The 18,590-nt window shown below is 41.7% G+C and overlaps 1 protein-coding gene across 1 annotated transcript in view; it reads right to left on the reverse strand.

Moving 5' to 3' along the window:
• Window positions 1-18,590, reverse strand: part of DNAH6 (dynein axonemal heavy chain 6) — a 292,860-nt gene that overhangs the window by 80,316 nt on the left and 193,954 nt on the right. The window contains exons 52-60 of the mRNA XM_027129214.1: window positions 16,931-17,192; window positions 15,672-15,795; window positions 14,965-15,161; window positions 13,182-13,385; window positions 11,772-11,897; window positions 7,100-7,264; window positions 4,652-4,719; window positions 3,868-4,048; window positions 817-996 (exon numbers count right to left, since the gene is read on the reverse strand). Coding sequence (XP_026985015.1) covers window positions 817-996; window positions 3,868-4,048; window positions 4,652-4,719; window positions 7,100-7,264; window positions 11,772-11,897; window positions 13,182-13,385; window positions 14,965-15,161; window positions 15,672-15,795; window positions 16,931-17,192 — 1,507 coding nt within the window. The remainder of the gene's footprint in view (window positions 1-816; window positions 997-3,867; window positions 4,049-4,651; window positions 4,720-7,099; window positions 7,265-11,771; window positions 11,898-13,181; window positions 13,386-14,964; window positions 15,162-15,671; window positions 15,796-16,930; window positions 17,193-18,590) is intronic.

An 18,590-nucleotide genomic window follows, 5' to 3' on the forward strand; every position in this document is an offset into this window, starting at 1 on the left:
TAGGGAGGGTGGGAGGGAGACACAAAAGGGAGGAGATATGGGGATATATGTATATGTATAGCTAATTCACTTTGATATAAAGCAGAAACTAACACACCATTGTAAAGCAATTATACTTCAATAAAGATGTTAAAAAAAAAGGGATATGGAAAAAAAAATTAAAAAAGAGGATGAGAGTTGAAAATATCCTACTCATGGGACATCAGAGAAAATTAAACTGTGAATAGGAGACCAAGTGGAGAAACCATAAATAAACAAAGGAATTCTCCCAGTTACATGGTGAAAGTAGGAAAGGAACACAGGAAAGGGGACAAGGCAAGTAAAACCCCTGTAAATAAAACCCAGGGGTTGGGAGGAGAGCCAGTTTTATAACAAGTTCTGGAAAATAAAAGATACAGAAATCAATCTGCATAAGGTCAGAGCTATCTGAGACTTGGGATGCAACACAGAAAACTCTAACAGTGGAAAGGAAGCTGTATTACTGGAGAGAAAGTATAGAGAAATAGAATGGAGTTGGGACTCTTTAAAGAAAAGAAAAGCAGGTAAGAAGGAAAACAAGCAAGCTGTTAGTTGAGAAGCCAAGAGAAAAAATGAAATTTGCAAAGAAGCTTTCTTTTCATCCTCTGTGGATTGTTCTGTGCATACTGGGCACCTGAGTCTTTAAGGGCTGTGCTTAAACCATAGTCTGAACTCAAACTCTTGGAGGATTTTATCCAATAACTAAACTCATGATTTGCCTGAGGCAGGAGGTAACTCAACAGGGTTTAAAGAGAAGCCAGTGATAAACTTCACTAACAACAGCAACAACACACTTACCTGTTTAAAATATTTTAGTGAGTACTGATACATGGGATCTATTTCCGAGAGGCTCGCGATAACAAAGTACATAGTAGAGCCTTGAGTGGCCACTGGACGATACTTCTCACGAGCAGTGTTTATCATCTGTTCAGTGGACTCTGCTTCCTTCAGCCTGATTTTAATGGCACCGGAAGTGATCTGAATAAACACAAGAAAACAAGTTCTTAAGGATCTGTTTCCAAAAAATGGTGGGATTTTTGGAACATATCCAGTTAGGTCTAGGAAGGAAAGAAGGAGATGAGGAATTTGTGATTATAATAAGGGGACCCCCAGACAGATGACGGAGTCTCAGGACTCAATGACATTCTTCTGGCCGAGCTGACCTCCTTTCCAGGCAGAGTTAGGGATGGGCAAATGGAAATAGGCAACACAAGGAGCCCAGGAAGAAGTGGAGCAGAACTTCTCTGAGCCTGGAGCCTGGATAACTTCTGACATGGAAACTCTAACACCCAGTTGCTCCCCAGTTTCCTTGTCCTCAAATGATTCTGGGCTCCCGTAATAAAAGGAGGTATGAAGGGAGAAGGGAAACCCATGAAACTGCCCACAAGAGGCAGGTGGAGAGAGGCTGGAAGGAAGTGGTACCACATCCTACTCTCGAATAACAAGCAAGTCTAACGTTCTCTCTCTTTTCCTGGCATCGCAGGTGTAGACAGGGAAACTCAAGGGTAGAAGCTGTCGTTTGTGAAGGGTTGTAAAATGTAAGTAATTTGGAGATGTTTACAAGGTGTGTTGCTGTTCTTTTGGTTTTCTGTCTTTTGGGTTTGTGGTTCTGGGGAGCCTTCTGGCCAGTAGGCTTTCTAAGATACCTTTCTCTGTCTCCCTCAGTCTCTCTGTCTTTCCCTATGGCTGTCTGTCCTTGCTCTCCCCCTCCCCCTCATGTTCTTCAGGTGTGGACATCCCTAGGTTGGGAGATCCTCTGTCTCAAGGAAGTCACAGGGTCTAGGGCACGGACTGTGAACAATCACTATGGGCTCGCTGGTCAGTTTTTGCACTATTGAAGGGGATCATCGGGTTCCTGTCTACAGCCACACTGCCCACTGGAAATATAATGTGAACCACAAATACAATTCTAACTTTTTTAACTTAAAGTAAAAAGAAACAAGTAAAATGAATTTTTACAATATATTTAACCCAATATAATCTAATCTATCTTGATATATATCAATATATAATCAACATAAAAATTTATTGAGATACTTTTACATTTTGGGGGATTAAGTCTTGGACATCTGGTGTGTATTTTACACTAACAACACATCTCAGTTCAGACTAGCCACATTTCAAGGGCTCAACAGCCGCACGTGGCTAGTGGCTAAGTCTATCTAGACTGTCCTCCCCAGCCCACTAATGGGGGTGGGGAGGGACTTGGTGCAGAAGCTGTGCCCCGGAATCAAAGGTTCACATTCTCCCCATGTTGACCCCTTAGGAACCTGAGGAGGCAAGAAAGGGTAGAATTGAGTGAGAAACACCAGTCTCAATACTGGACTCAACTAAAGTCTTTACATCTGAGTAGAAAAAGGGAGGTTGACATAGGAGCAGTTGAATTATGGAGATCTACCCACAAACAATGCTTTATTCCCTGGTGAGCACAGGCCCTGATAATGCAGAACCCAGGGCTAAAGAGAAAGCAAAGTGAACCATTTTCTTCTTTTGGCCAGAGAATATTAGAAGACTATATACCTCAGTTGAGTTTAGTAACTACTTATAGACATTATGTCCTAGAGACTTGAGGCTTCCACAGTGGTGAGGGAAGATAGACCTAGTTTTAAATGAGGGCTCTGGGAATTTAGGGGAGTATGAACTATAGGCAGGAAGTGGCAGGAAATGCAGCCCAGGAGCAATCAGTCCTGTCTCTATTCTACAGAAAGGACCTCTTCAAGGTAAATCCTTGCAAACAGAAATTAGTTGACAGATAAAGATGGCAGTCACAATACATGTACCTTTACTCCCTACTGAAACCATGACAGAGTTATAGTGAAGGGATTTTTAAAAAACACTGCAAATCCACAAAAATGGGAGGAACGGAAGAGGAAATAGCAGACAGAAGGGTGGTAACAACTTAGCAGACCCAGGAAAATGGGTTTCTGAGCTGACAAAGGGGAAAGCCAAGAACTCATACAATTTGTAAAATAGATTCTTGCTGCATGGAACTTAACAACTTAACAGAAGAGAAAAGACATGTAATTGGATAGCTATGACATAAGGTAAACAGTGACAAGTGCTGTATTAGAGGTGCAGATAAGGTGTCAGGTGTTCCAAGAAGGAAGCCATTCATTCCAGCTGGGAAAACCCAGGGAAGCTTCCTGAAGTGGGGTGACATTAATATGTGTATGTAATTGTGTCATTCCTTTCAACTTATATCTTGTCCCAGTTCTTTATGTGACATGCTTTGTTTGAAAAATGCAGACAAGAAGAGCAGTTGTTACATTTTATCTACCTTTCCTTCGGTTGGTGAGGGGCCTGCTAGCCAGGCACGTTATTGTGTCTGCCCCGGCAGCTCAGGGGTGGCTACCGCTCTTGCTTTAAAAGACTCTGCAGGTTAGCACAGGGAGATCACCTCCATGCTTTGTGACCACCTAGAGGGGTGGGATAGGGAGGGTGGGAGGGAGATGCAAGAGGGAGGGGATATGGGGACATATGTATACGTATAGCTGATTTACTTTGTTATACAACAGAAACTAACACAACATTGTAAAGCAATTATACTCTAGCTGCGGTGAGCAGGGGCTACTCTTCGTTGTGGTGCACAGGCTTCTCATTGCAGTGGCTTCTCGTTACAGAGCATGGGCTCTAGGCGCGTAAGCTTCAGTAGTTGTGGCTTGCAGGCTCTAGAGCGCAGGCTCAGTAGTTGTGGCGCACGGGCTTAGCTGCTCCGCGGCACGTGGGATCTTCCCAGACCTGGGCTCGAACCAGTGTCCCCTGCATTGGCAGGCAGATTCTCAACCACTGCGCCATCAGGGAAGCCCAAATTAACACACTTTCTATAAATAATAAAAATATTTTACTTGCCTTTGAGTCCTGGAGTGTGTCAATAAGTTCTTCATTGTCCAGAATATTTCCCTCAGATGTGAAGAGCATTTTCAGGATTTTCTCTTCGATAGCTTTCAGCTGGGTTTTGTCAGCATTGATCCTCACAATGAGCTCAATCCTTTGTTCTTCCAACTCAGGCTTCTCAAGCCGCACAACATCACTGATGCCAAAGTGATGAGACCTTAATTAGGTCTTTGTCAGGGCCCTGAAGTTTCTTCTATTTTTCTTTTCCTATTTCTCATTGTTCTTATCCTGAATACTACTTAGCTGAATACTAATGCTACCAGCCACATCCTCATGCACAAGGCCCTCTTTTGCTGGGTGTCCCAGTGGCTATTCAAAGCACTATGTATAAGCTCTGATTATTTATCTTGTATTTCAGAGAACTGCACCCCACAGCTCCCATGGCTTCTTCTCATCTTCTCTTAGGAAAACCTGCTCAGTGCTTGATGTCTTCTAGTCATTCAATTTCTGTTTCTAACGGTTGCCTGTGCCAAGCTGAAATGGTGCCTGGAACGTTCTTTCCAACCTGACATGGGAGACTCTGAAATTCCATCACCTCCATGAAGTGATTCTTGGTCACACCTAAAAAAGGTGCTTTACCTCTAGCCTCTCCCATTTAAACATGCGAACTTACGGCTCCCCTCACTTGTTCTTTCATCATTTGCTCCCATCCTCTATTTGCGAGCTAATCTTTTTCTTAGTCAAAATTTCTAAACAAAATATTAGGAAACCTTTGCCCCCCCCACCCCCTTTCTTTTACCTTAACAACTGATCCTCCAGACCTGATTTGGTTACAGTGAAATTGATGATGGTAACTTTGATGCACACCTAGAAGAGAAGCACAGAGTAATCAGTTCAGACTAATAAAGTAGGAACTGCTTTCTTTATTAGAATAGGGATCATTAGTACCCAGCTGGATGTATCCTGGGTCTAATGGTGAACTCACTGCCCACCCCCCCCACACAGCAAGCAATAAAATCCTAGTCTCACAAAATTATAATGTGATTTTCCCTGCTGCCACGAGTGATAATCTTGTTTCTCAAATGCCACTATTTTAAGGAAAGGTGAGCCAGTGAAGGGTTAGAAAGATGCAGGGATCAAATGCTAGCTGTACCCTTCAGTGTATGTAGGATGTGGGACAAGCCAGTCCATTCTGAGCTTCAGGTCCTGATCCTTAAAAATTGGAAAAATAGGAAAAATGCATAGGGTATTTGTGAGGACTAAATATGCTAATAAAAATCACTTAGTTATAGCGACTTTCACTTAGTTTGTCTTTGTTAAAAAGATGATCTTATTAATAATACATAGAGCTTTACATACTTTGTCTCATCATACTATTTTTATGAAAAAATGTTACTATAATATTCTGATGTTATTGAATAAGTCAACAGCAAAAATCACAAATATAATAAGAGTGTTTGAATGTCATATATTTTATACACACTATTCTTTTCTTAAATTATTTATTTATTTGGCTGTGTTGGGTCTTAGTTGTGGCATGTGGGACATTTGTCGCAGCATGCGGAATCTTTCGTTGTGGCGTGTGGACTCCAGAGCGCGCAGGCTCGGTAGTTGTGGTGTAGGCTTAGTTTTTCCCACGGCATGTGGGATCTTAGTTCCCCAACCAGGGATCGAACCTGCATCCCCTGCATTGGAAGGCAGATTCTTAACCACTGGACCACCAGGGAAGTCCGTATACACATTATTCTTTAAAATTTTTATTTTATTTTATTGAGGTATAGTTGATTTACAATGTTGTGTTAGTTTCTGCTGTACAGCAAAGTGATTCAGTTATACATATACATACTTTTAAAATATTCTTTTCCATTATGGTTTATCACAGGATATTGAATATAGTTCCCTGTGCTATACAGTAGGACCTTGTTTTTTATCTACACACATTATTCTTATTTAATCTTCATAAACAAATCCTTGAAGTGGCCTTTGTCTCCACTTTATAGTTGATTGACTCGAGGATCCAAGAAATGGAATAATTTACCTGCAGTCACAGAGCTGGGATTGGGGAGGTGTGTGATGTTCCCTCTCAAAAGTTAAATAAAGTGAGAAATCAAAGGCTGTGAGTCAGCATAAGGGTCACTTTTCTCAAATCTAAAAGGGAACTTGGGATATGAGCTCTGGCAGCAGCTGTGTAATTAAACTGCTTGAGGTCGACAAGGAAAACCCTGACCTAGGCTTTTAATATCAGTAGCATTTCCCTCATTTTATGCAAGAAATGTGTCAATTTCATTCAACCAGAACACATCTAGGGAAGACAGACAGCTATGAGGAATTCAGTAACTAAAATGAAATGCCACTCTTTGGAATGCTGTATCCCAAGATGATTTTTAGTGGAGGATGGAGGACTGAAGTTCTGATTGAAGTCCCTTCCCTCAATGCTTGGGCCCCATTAGAGAAGGGGAGGCCTGTGGGGCAGGGAAGACCCCGCAGAGTGAGTGGCTGTGCCTGGACCAGAGTCTGCAGCGGGCTTTGCTGGGGTAGAGCTGCCCCTCTGTGCCCCCTGCGGGAAGGGAGAAAGGGGTCCCAGCTGTCTTCATTTCTGTTACAACTGCCTTGGGCTCTGCAGCACAAGAGTAGGGCTTCTTCTGGATCTTACCGTGGTTCAGACACCTGTGTATGGATGTGGGCTTCACACAGCTCCCTTCAAATAGTCTGAGAGCATGAGGAAGGGGAAGGGACAAGATGCCCCTTCCCCAGAACTCTAAGTACAGACACTGGACGTTAGAATCATGATTCTCCAATGTTGGTGGTCACCAGAATTCTTAAGCAGGCTGTCTGCTGGGCACCTGCACACTTAGACACTGACAGGTACCCCCTCCCCCAGAGGCTCTCTTAGGCTCTGATTCATTTCTCAGAGGGGAAATAAGAGGGGACAAATGGCCTTGTTCTGAGGAGAGAGAAGAATGATTAGAAGGGAGTGGTGTCCCGTGTCCCGAGGAGCGGCTGGCGACCTGGGAGAACAAGGCATGAGCCGAAAAGGAGCACAGGGGAGTGAGACAGGGCGGGGCCTGGGGGCCAAGCGGGGAGGGGTTTGAGTTCCAACCAGAAGGTGAGCTGAAGGGTGACTGGAATCAGGGTCAGGACTCAGAAGAGAAGTGAGTGGAGGATGGTGGGAGGAGGGGTGTGGCAGAGGGGAAGAGGTGGGAGACCCATCACACCATTAAAACCCTCTCAGGCCAGCAGCTCGTACCTCAGGCAGGTAGTGAGGGTTTGGCAATTTGGTCGTCATATAGAACCTGAAGTTTTTATCGTAATCAATGTCCGAGTCTCCAAGGCGAATGAGCACTCGTCCACCACTGATGAAAGTCTGTTTCAAAAGGACGGGTTCCAGAGCTGGATCCAGGATCTCTCTAAGCTTAAACATTAAAACAAAAATATAAAAAACAAGTCATTAAATGGATGGCAGCAACTTTTCCAAATTTCTTGGGCCTTAGACTTTACTCTGAACGGGCAATTTTTCTGTGATCTTATGGATATTTCTTAAACTCCTCTCACTACCTCTAACAGTGTACATTTTCCAGGGATTGTTTCATTGATACTCTAAAGAGATAAGAGCATAGGAAGGACATATATTTATTTGAACTAAACTTACACACGATTCGGCCCCAAGAGAAAGCAGCTAAGAAAGAAGAGCCCACAGGGTGGTCCTTGAACAGACCCCAGACAAAGGAAGCTCTGTTCACCTTCATGGTTTTTCTAAGTCAGGAGCTGCAGTCTCCAGCTTGCAGGCCTATCTGGTCCTCTGGGGCCTGTTTTTGTATAGCTCTTGAGCTAAGAATGTTTTTTACCTTTTCAAAGGGTTGTCAAACAAAGCCCCCAAACTAAACAAGACAAAGAAGAATATTTGTTCAGAGAATATTTGTACAGAGACTGTATGTGACCTGAAAAACCTAAAATATCTGGCTCTTTATAGAAGTTTGTGGATCTCTATTCTACATGACAGCAATTTTTTTCCCCCCAAAGCAAATCTGATTTTTGGTAAGAACCTGGGCATGCACACATTGCCAAAAGACCCCATGACGAACATCTTTGTACAGCATGTATGTGAGGGGGGCCCTGTCAAAATTTGATGTAATCAATAATTCACAAATCCATTTCATATTGTGATATGGTACCCAAGCATGCAAATTCTTAAAACAAAAGTCTATGAGATAAGGTTTTTCCTTACTATCCACGATACAATTTTGTGCTTTTTAAAGTCTATTCTACGACACATCCCGTGTGGAAGAAGTAGACTAAGCTCTACCTGAGGATTACGTGGCTACGTGTTCAACACTCTGTCTCCATTTCCTCTGATAATATGTTTTCAAGTATTTCTTTATTTTTGTTAACATTTAAAAATCTGTATGGCATGACAACTACTTAAGGGGAAGATAAGATTTCTTTCTACTAAGTGAGATACTGTGATACTTTAGGCACTAAAACAGAGCTAGTTTTTCTTTTCTAGTTTCATTTGGTAGTGTATATAAGCCCATGCCACTCTCTCACTTTGTCCCAGCTTACCCTTCCCCCTCCCCATATCCTCAAGTCCATTCTCTAGTAGGTCTGCATCTTTATTCCCCTCTTGCCCCTAGGTTCTTCATGACCATTTTTTTTTTTTAGATTCCATGTATATGTGTTAGCATACGGTATTTGTTTTTCTCTTTCTGACTTCCTTCACTCCGTATGACAGACTCTAGGTCCATCCACCTCACTACAAATAACTCAGTTTCGTTTCTTTTTATGGCTGAGTAATATTCCAATGTATATATGTGCCACATCTTTATCCATTCATCTGTTGATGGACACTTAGGTTGCTTCCATGTCGTGGCTATTGTAAATAGAGCTTCAATGAACATTGTGGTACATGACTCTTTTTGAATTATGGTTTTCTCAGGGTATATGCCCAGTAACTCTTCCAAAATATAGCAGAGGGAGGTACACTCCCAAACTCATTCTACGAGGCCACCATCACCCTGATACCAAAACCAGACAAAGATGTCACAAAGAAAGAAAACTACAGGCCAATATCACTGATGAACATAGATGCAAAAATCCTCAACAAAATACTAGCAAACAGAATCCAATAGCACATTAAAAGGATCATACACCATGATCAAGTGAGGTTTATCCCAGGAATCCAAGGGTTCTTCAATATATGCAAATCAATCAACATGATACACTATATTAACAAATTGAAGGAGAAACCATATGATCATCTCAATAGATGCAGAGAATTCAACACCCATTTATGATAAAAACCCTGCAGAAAGTAGGCATAGAGGGAACTTACCTCAACATAATAAAGGCCATATATGACAAATCCACAGCCAACATCGTTCTCAATGGTGAAAAACTGAAACCATTTCCACTAAGATCAGGAACAAGACAAGGTTGCCCACTCTCAGCACTCTTATTCAACATAGTTTTGGAAGTTTTAGCCACAGAAATCAGAGAAGAAAAAGAAATAAAAGGAATCCAAATTGGAAAAGGAGAAGTAAAGCTGTCACTGTTTGCAGATGACATGATACTATACATAGAGAATCCTAAAGATGCTACCAGAAAACTACTAGAGCTAATCAATGAATCTGGTAGAGTAGCAGGATACAAAATTAACGCACAGAAATCTCTTGCATTCCTATACACTAATGATGAAAAATCTGAAAGTGAAATTAAGAAAATACTCCCATTTACCATTGCAACAAAAAGAATAAAATATCTAGGAATAAACCTACCTAAGGAGACAAAAGACCTGTATGAAATGTAGTGCTTAAGTCACATTCTGCTTTACAAGTTGTTACAAATACAGGTGAATTAAAAACAAACAAGCAGAAGTCTATTCTATTTCATTAAAAAATGCTGAATGAGGTCGATTAACTCAATTTCACACCCATGAATGGGTGGAGACAAAGTCTGAAAATACCACCCCACAAATATAGAAAGCAGCTAGGTGTACAACCCGAATGACACCAAGTCACAGAAAGCAGGAAAGTGTCCTCTTTCAGTCCCCTTTCAGTCAGAGTGTCCTCTTTCTGGCCCCGCTCTAACCAGGGCCCTACTCCCCACTCCCAAGAGCACGCTGCTACAGCTAAGAGGCTCTGCTCTCCAGGGGTAGAATGTCACAGAAAGTCTTTTGTCCATTGCCGTGAGAAAAGAAATTCCCTCAGGACCTCCTGTGTCACGACGTAAACTGGGGTTTAAGAATCCAGTTAGGGGACTTCCCTGGTGGCACAGCGGCTTAGAATCCGCCTTCCAATGCAGGGGATGCAGGTTCGATCCCTGGCCAGGGAACTAAGACCCCACACACTGTGGGGCAACTAAGCCTGCGTGCTCTAGAGCCCGTGAGCCACAACTAGAGAAAAGCCTGAGCACCACAATGAAGATCTTGGGTGCTGCAAATAAGACCCGATGCAGCCAAATAAATAAATGGTCCACATTAAAAAAAAAAAAAAAAAAAGAAACTAGTTTGGGGCTAACATAACTGGGCCGAGGATTTTTGGAGACCTCACTCTCTCCTGTAACTTCAGGGTTTGAATGGGGGCCTGGGACGCATTACAGAACTTTGCCCATTTTGGTCAAGGCCACAAGCCACACATGGAAGCTTCCTGTGCTTTTTTGTAGCTTGAGCTGGGAGCATGGTAACTTGCTGTGGATTTTCTAGATGGTCAAGGCTGCTCAGATGGTATACTTAACCTTTCTGTGCCTCAGTTTCCTCATCACACCTTGTAAGGTTGCAGTGTGAATTAAAGAGTTAATATACATTAAATACCAACAACAGAGTCTGGCATGCAGTGAGCACTCAGTGAGTGGTAGCTGTTGCTAATATTACTGATTATTCCAGGCACCATGCCAGGGCTGCAGCTAAGCTGCCCCAGGTCCGCAGTCTTTTCTGGGCTTCTCACCATTCTGTTGCAGCAGAGATCCTTCTAGACACGGTTACACGAGGCTTAGCTCACAGTGTTCAATTACTCATCCTTCTCATAAAATAGAATGGGAAATTAGGGAAATAAACCATAATTATTACCCAGTTTCTTTTGTGCCCAAGGCCAGTGTAAATGCTGTCCCCTTTGCCTGGAAAGCCCATCTCTCTGAGCTCCTCCCATGGCGAGCTCATCACGTAGGTCACAGCTTAAATGTTACCACCTGTAGCCATGCACCTACTTTAGCTCCCCGCACCCCTTTATAGGCTATGTCAGCACTGGGCTTGTCCCTTCAAAGCCCCTACTGCAAGTTCTCTTCCTCCCTTTCTGTCTCATTTCCTCTCTTTTTTCTCTGGTTATTATCTCTGTCCCCAACTAGATCGTAAACTACTAAGGGCAAGAACCGCATCTGTACTGTTTGCCATTGATGCTCAAACAATGTGTGTTGAATGAATGAACAGTTTCAAAAACATCACTCTTGGAGTGACTCTGAGGAAATAAAGCATGTAGACTCAACAAACATCAATTTTTTTAAAATAAAAGTTTATATCATACCCCTTAGTCTAATTCTGACTTTACGTCTAAGTGGAAAATAATGTTTATGCCCTTTGGGGTGTTTTACTGGCTTCACATCACTGGTGCGAGGAGATACTCCCTGATGACACTGCTGCTTTGAGTTTTCGGGGCCGCTAACGATCAAGAGCCACACGAGGACTGAGAATCAGCAGTGTTAGAAAACAGAGCCCATCCCACTTAACACCAAAGGCACATCTTCCAAATATTCGATCAATCACAGACTGCTCCCCATGCGAGAGTGTATTGTTTAAGGAGAAAAGCAATTGGTTTGACCAGCTAGAAAATTGCACTGACTGGGGTCTTTAGTGTGAGGCAGACATGGCCTGTATAGGATTCCAGATGCGATCTGAAGGTTGGAAACTAAGAAAAGAAAAGTAAAAAGCAAACCTCTTCCAGTAAGACGGGTAAACCAAGTCGGATTGAATTTTCCAGTGTGCGTAAGAAATTACTATCCGTGAGTTTAATGACCTTTAAATCATTTTTGCTTTCTTTGTTTCTTATCCAACGGTTTGCCTGTATGAGAAAGCACAAAGCAGGATGTTTACTTTCGAGTTTGTAAAAAAAGTGGAAGTTTTTAAACTTTAGAAATTTTGTTCAATCTAGAAACAAGTTTGAAAGATAAGAAAAAAAAATATACCACTCCCACTGCAAATAAAAATACCTTTTAAATCTAACGTTTGGGATTCTTGCTTTTGTTCAAATTTGGGTCAAATGAAGAAAAGACCCATCTAGGAAAAAAGCTCACACTTAAGGTGTTCAAGCTTGTCTCCCTTGCTTTCAAATGGATTCCTTTTTCTAAACCCCATTTAGAACAATTGATCCATGGACTTAAGTTCAGATGATGGGATTCTGTATATTCCAGGCAGGCTTGCCCTAAAATTCATCACACCTTGACTTCATTCTCACTCCTTAGACCTCTTAGGAACAAAGAACAAGGACAGGAATGAATTTCTCCTCCCACAGAAAACAAATAGTCAACCTCCTAAACAAACCCAATCAATATCAAGTGTGCAGACCCCTACGTTCATGGCAGCACTTCTCACAATAGCCAAGGCATGGAAACAACCTAAATGTCCATCGACAGATGAATGGATAAAGAAGATGTGGTACATATATATGATGGAATATTACTCAGCCACAAAAAAGAGCAAAATAATGTCATTTGAAGCAACATGTATGGACCTAGAGATTATCATACTAAGTGAAGTAAGTCAGAAAGAGAAAGACAAATACTATATTATATCACTTATATGTGGAATATAAAATATGACACAAATGAAACAGAAACAGACTTGTGGTTGCCAAGGGGGAGGAGAGGTGGGGGAAGGAAGGACTGGGAGTTTGGGATTAGCAGATGCAAACTATTATATATAGAATGGATAAGCAACAAAGTCCTACTGTATAGCACAAGGAATTATATTCAATATCCTGTGATAAACCATAATGGAAATGAATATGAAAAAGAATGTATATATATGTGTGTATACACACACACACATATATGGATAACTGAATCACTTTGCTGTACAGCAGAAATTAACACAGCACTGTAAATCAACTACACTTCAATAAAAATATTTTTAAAAAATCAAGTGTTTAGAGCACTTGGACTCCTCTCTTTTTACTTTCTACCTCCACAAAATGAGGGACGTGGACTAGAAGACAGCTCAACTCCCTTCTAGGTCTAAATGTCCAAGATTCTTACAAGTACGTTAAAGTCCACTTTTAGAATTTGTAATAGTGCAATATTAAGCAGAGTTAATAGGCTGCTCTTTATCTGAAGCGCTGGTTACACACCTGATCTTGGGGATCAATCATCAAAGGCCACCGTCTCCCTTGAGTGACCAGAATGCCATTTTCCGTTGATATCAGGTCACGGGGCAGCCCATCTGTGTTCCACTGCCGTATTTCGTAGGGATCGCCAAGAGTGTTAATGAGACTGAAGGCAGGATTGATTGGGATCTCTAGAGACTGACAGTCCTGGATCCAACACTCTATAAGCTGTAGAAGGAGAAAAGCTTGTATAGAGTCAGGAATACTCAGTAAATGAAGATACACACAACAAGTCCTACTTAGGCAGGAGATAGATGGGTCCCGGGGGCAAATGGTTTGAGTTTGTTCCTGTGGACCGATACTCTCAGATGGGAATGACAGGACAGTTGAGAGAGGAGGCTGGGCCCTGCCCAGATAGAAGATACATATTCCTCATTCTTGAAGTCAGGAGACCTCCCCGACTACACATGCACAGAAAGGCTCCTTGGAGGTCAAAAGGGGAGTGAGGTCAACTCATGCTCACTTACCCATAGGCCTCTTCGGTAGAATTCATCTTGGCTAAGAGATGTGGACGCACACATGGGAAATCCTGAGCTATACCAATACATATTTTGAACCAGGCAACTCAAAATGATTGGCCAAAGGAAACCCGGAAGAAATGCCCCATAAAAGTGATTCAAACTGCCATGAGGGCGCGACTCTCCCTGAGCCTGCCCGTGTGTCTATCCACATGTACTGTACTCTTTTTTCCTCCTAGTAAATTACTTGTTTCACTACTTTCTGTCTTTGTGGGAATTCTTTTTCTGCAAAGCCATAGTGTCAGGGCCTTGTCACTGGCCACTGGTCTAGGGGCAAGGATTCAGTGCTCTCACCACCGCGACCCAACCTCAATCGCTGGCCAGGAACGGAAACCCTGCTTCAAGCCGCTGCAGGCCGAGGCCACCCGAGATCACTACCAGACTCCACAGGCATCCTGGCATCAGAGCACAGGACACAAGAAGTGGACTAATAAGAGATCTGGGGGCTAGAACTACGCCGTTAACCAGCTGTGGCTTTGGGCATGTCCCACGCCCTGTCTGGACCTCAGTTTTCTCGTGTAGAAAAGAAAGGGGTTGTCACAGTAGCCTTCACCCACGGGTGTAGGTGGGAGAGTCTGGCAGCATGTGGAGAAGTTGGGAGTTATCACGATGACCAAGGGGGCTACTGGCAATTAGTAAATCGAGCAGAGGGGTGTTAGCATGTCACCTCCTTCAACGAGTGGCACAGTCATGCACACTAGGGAACTGTCTGTCCCCCAAGAGCACCCCTGGCCCCACTGCCCGCTTGGCATCAGATGATCCCTGAGCTCCTATAGAATCTGTATGAGTCCTATACCAACCAGGTTTTATTACTCAAGGACAGGGATAAACATTTTTAGGAAGGCATTTCATAAAAGTGGTTTGCAAATATCTCCAAATAATTCAGTTTCCTGCTCTTTCCCATCGTTGAGCCCTTTGTAGCAGGCCCTCACCAATTCAGAACACTTCATCCTCGTTCGATCCTATGTCGGGAAGACTCCCTGTCTCTTTTTCTTCCTCAGGTTCCTGTGTAAGCAAGCGATGAGTAACTTTCTAAGGCGGGAGAGGAAAAGGGGGATTGTGTTAAGGAAAGCCTAGGGGTAACCATCACTGACTTGGGGGCAGTGGAATGAATACCTAAGGTTCATGGAGAACCTCCCTCTACACTTGGAAAAATGACACACACACACCCCGCCTCCTCCAGTTTCAGCTGCTTCTCACCCCTCCTCACAGAAAGCACGTTTACCCACCGATTGCCTGTACTGGGCTGTGAAGGCCCCATGATAGGCCACGCAAGCTGCTGCTATGAACACATTCCCGATGATGTTCGATATCTCCTCGTTGAATTTCTCGATGCTTTCTTCCCATCGGATTTGCTCGTCTCCTAATGCGGCCGTCAGCTTTCCAGCACGTACCAGACGTGCTTTGGTCAGGGCCATCGTCTTTGCTAGAAAATTTAAAGAAAACCGGGTTATGTTATTCAATATTTGCCTACAGTACAAGAAGTTTGTTCATCTGCTTCTGCTGATAGCAGAATGAGCATGACTTAGCTAATGACGTCAATACATCTCTGGGAAACCTCACACCAATTCAGCACTAGTACCCATTTCAGAGCCAAGTCCAAGTTTGCGTCTTCCATGCTGAGAGTTCCTTTTTGATACTCCTTTACTCTGGCTGAAGATAGCACTCTCTTTCTGCCCATGTGGTATTTATTTTCTGGATCAAATTCATGTGCTGCTCTGTGTTATAATGTAACATTCCCCCCCAAAGCCTTATTCAGATATAGGAGTTGAATATATACAATATACTAATGTTATACTAGAAGGTTAAGGCCATCCATCTAACGCAAATATGCCCTACATACTGGATGGAGGTTGAGACCTGACTGCCGGCAAACGCTTCTTCCTTTTGAAAATCAGGCATTTCCTGACCAGCATAAATTTTACGAGTTACTTACCCAGACTTTCTTTCTCATTCACGCTTTTGTTGTATTCACGTTGTAAGGCCTGTATCTGATCTTCCACGTTTTTTAGTAATGCTTGCTTTTCTCTCAGAGTAGCCATTGTAATATCAAGTTCAGCCTAATAAAATCAAGTAAATAAGAACAGGCCCCCAAAGAAGGTCAAATTTGCCCATTTATAATAGTTTATTTAAAAAAAATAGGATTTATGTTTTCTTTCTCTTAAAAGAGTTTGTCCTAAAAGATAGTGATATGATATACAAAGTTAAAACATATATGAGAGAATAAGATATAAAAGCAGAACCAGAACAAAACAAAACAAAAACAAAGTCCAACAAAATAAATCATAGAAGGATTAGAGAAACAGATGTACCAAGCATTTGAGGATGAATTAGTTACTAAAATGGACTATTAACTTTAAATGATAAAACAAATGAAATACTCAGGCAATAGTGAAAACTATCTTTCCTAACTAGTTCTCTAGAGCAGGGGTCTGCAACTATGACCTGCAGGCCAAATCTAGCCCACTGCCTGTTTTTGTGTGGCTTGTGAGCTGAGAATCGTTTTACAGTTTTAAATGGTTGGGGGGAAAAATCAGAAGAAGAATAGTATTTCATAACACATGATAATTGTATGAAATTTGGCTTCCAATGACCATAAATAAAGTTATATTGGAACACAGCCACACTTAACTCGTGTCTGAATTGTTGATGGCTGTTTTGGTGCTGCAACGGCAGAGTTGGGTAATTGCAACAGAGACCATAGAGCCGGCAAAGCTGAAAATATTTACTGTCTGGATTTTTACAGAAAATGTTTGCCAGCCCCTGCTCTATAGCTGTGGTTCTTTTGGTAACCTGTTCCACTAAGTGATCATTCTTTGTTCTGCTTAGGGCCTCACATCCAACTGTGGGTAGTTAAGCTGGTTTTTAGAACCTCATCAAGTGTGGGAGTATTTAGCAAATAGAAACATAGAGTATCAGATGCTAGAACTAAAATAAAGTAAAAAATTACCATAGGCCTGACGATATGAATATACTAAGGACTTACTTTCCTTTTATGCTGGAAGAGGGCTGATTTCAGAGGTCATTTCTGAAAAAAACAATCTTTGCTAGCTATTTTTTAAAACAAAAACTAATTTTCAAGAGCATGATTACTATCTATATTGTGTAGGGTCTCAGCGGCACCACAAAGGGAGCTTGAATGATTGATGATCATGGCCTTTGATTCTACAAAATATCACAACACAGATGACGTACCTGTGCAGCGCGGAGTTTCTGTCTCTTTGGTTCGACTTCTTTGACTACACGAGAGTACAAATCCATCGCTCTTACCCACATGCACATGGATTTACATGCTTTGGATACTTTCTCTACTTTTTCAGGCACGAAATCAGGATTATTAATATACTTTTGAAGCTTTGCCAGGATTTGAGGCTTAACGTTTTCCTTATCATATTCTAAAAGTCTTCTCAGGAAGTTAGAGTCACCAAGAAGTTGCTTTGCCGTTGGCCAATCAGGCCTGAAAAATACACATGATAAGTTAATAGCATTGTAATGAGGGAATGTAAGAACAAAAGAAATTTATTCCTTTGAGGACATTAAGATATTATCCCACAGATTAAAAAAAAAATCAGGAACTTCTCTGGTGGCACAGTGGTTAAGAATCCGCCTGCCAATGCAGGGGACACGGGTTTGAGCCCTGGTTCGGGAAGATCCCACATGCTGTAGAGCAACTAAGCCCGTGTGCCACAACTACTGAGCCTGCGCTCTAGAGCCTGTGAGCCACAGTTACTGAGCCCACGTGCCACAGCTACTGAAGCCCGTGCGCCTAGAACCAGTGTTCTGCAACAAGAGAAGCCACCTCAGTGAGAAGCCCATGCGGGGGCTTGCCGCAACTAGAGAAAAGACTGCGTGCAGCAATGAAGACCCAATGTGGCCAAAAATTAAAAAAAAAAAAAAAAGAAATAAGAAAATATGTCACTTAGGCATGATTAGATGGAATTCAGACAGAGTTATGTCAATTGTTTATGTTATTAGTTATGTAACATTTAACTTGCTCTGAGTTTTCCTATTATAAAGCAAATATAACACAATTTACTGAAAGCATTTTACTAGGCTTTAAGAGCACCACGAGCTACTACTTTTGTTTTCTAGGCATATATTTATGCAATTTTACTTTCATAGTGTGTATAGTTTGTTTTTTTAAAAAATACTTAAAATGGTGTTTCTGCAAATGCTCTTATTTACTGGTTGAGCTACAGTTATAAAAATTTATTTTGTTTGCATCTAACTTTCAAATTTTGTAGAATGACATTTATATTAGTTACCCCCCCAAAATGTGGTTTGTTTTACTGCTACTATTACTATTATTAGTTCCAAGCAAGACAGAAAATTGAAGTTAATGTAAAGAAGTTACAAAGATGTGTTTTTAATGTTGTCCAATTATGTGTTACTTATAATAAATTTTAAAAATACTATTAAAGTACCAGTCCAATTAAAAAGGAAAAGATATTATCCCACAGATGGCTTCTAGTCTTATCGTGGTGATTGTTTCACAATGTGTGCAAATGTCAAATCGCTATGTAGCACACCCGAAACTAACATAATATTGTACGTCAACTATATCTCTATAAAAATAAATTAATTAAAAATGTTATCCCCAAAAGTGGGTAGTTTTAATCTCAATACTATAATCCCAGTAATTGGTAGTTATGTGCACCACCATTCATGGGGGGACAAGTAGTTGGGTGACTAATGTTCCATACAACACAGTTTTGGTAGAGAAACAATTATAAAATCATAGAGTCATAGAAATGTAAGGCATTATAGGAATAATAGTTATATTTCAAAAATAGCCCAGGCACTCACATTTTTATCTCCTTTGCTTGGTTTAGATCCTTAAAATCTCTTGCCAGGA

The sequence above is a fragment of the Aethalodelphis obliquidens genome, unplaced genomic scaffold (assembly GCF_003676395.1).
Source record: "Aethalodelphis obliquidens isolate GAN/ISIS:26980383/991018 unplaced genomic scaffold, ASM367639v1 scaffold35, whole genome shotgun sequence".
NCBI lineage: Eukaryota > Metazoa > Chordata > Mammalia > Artiodactyla > Delphinidae > Aethalodelphis > Aethalodelphis obliquidens.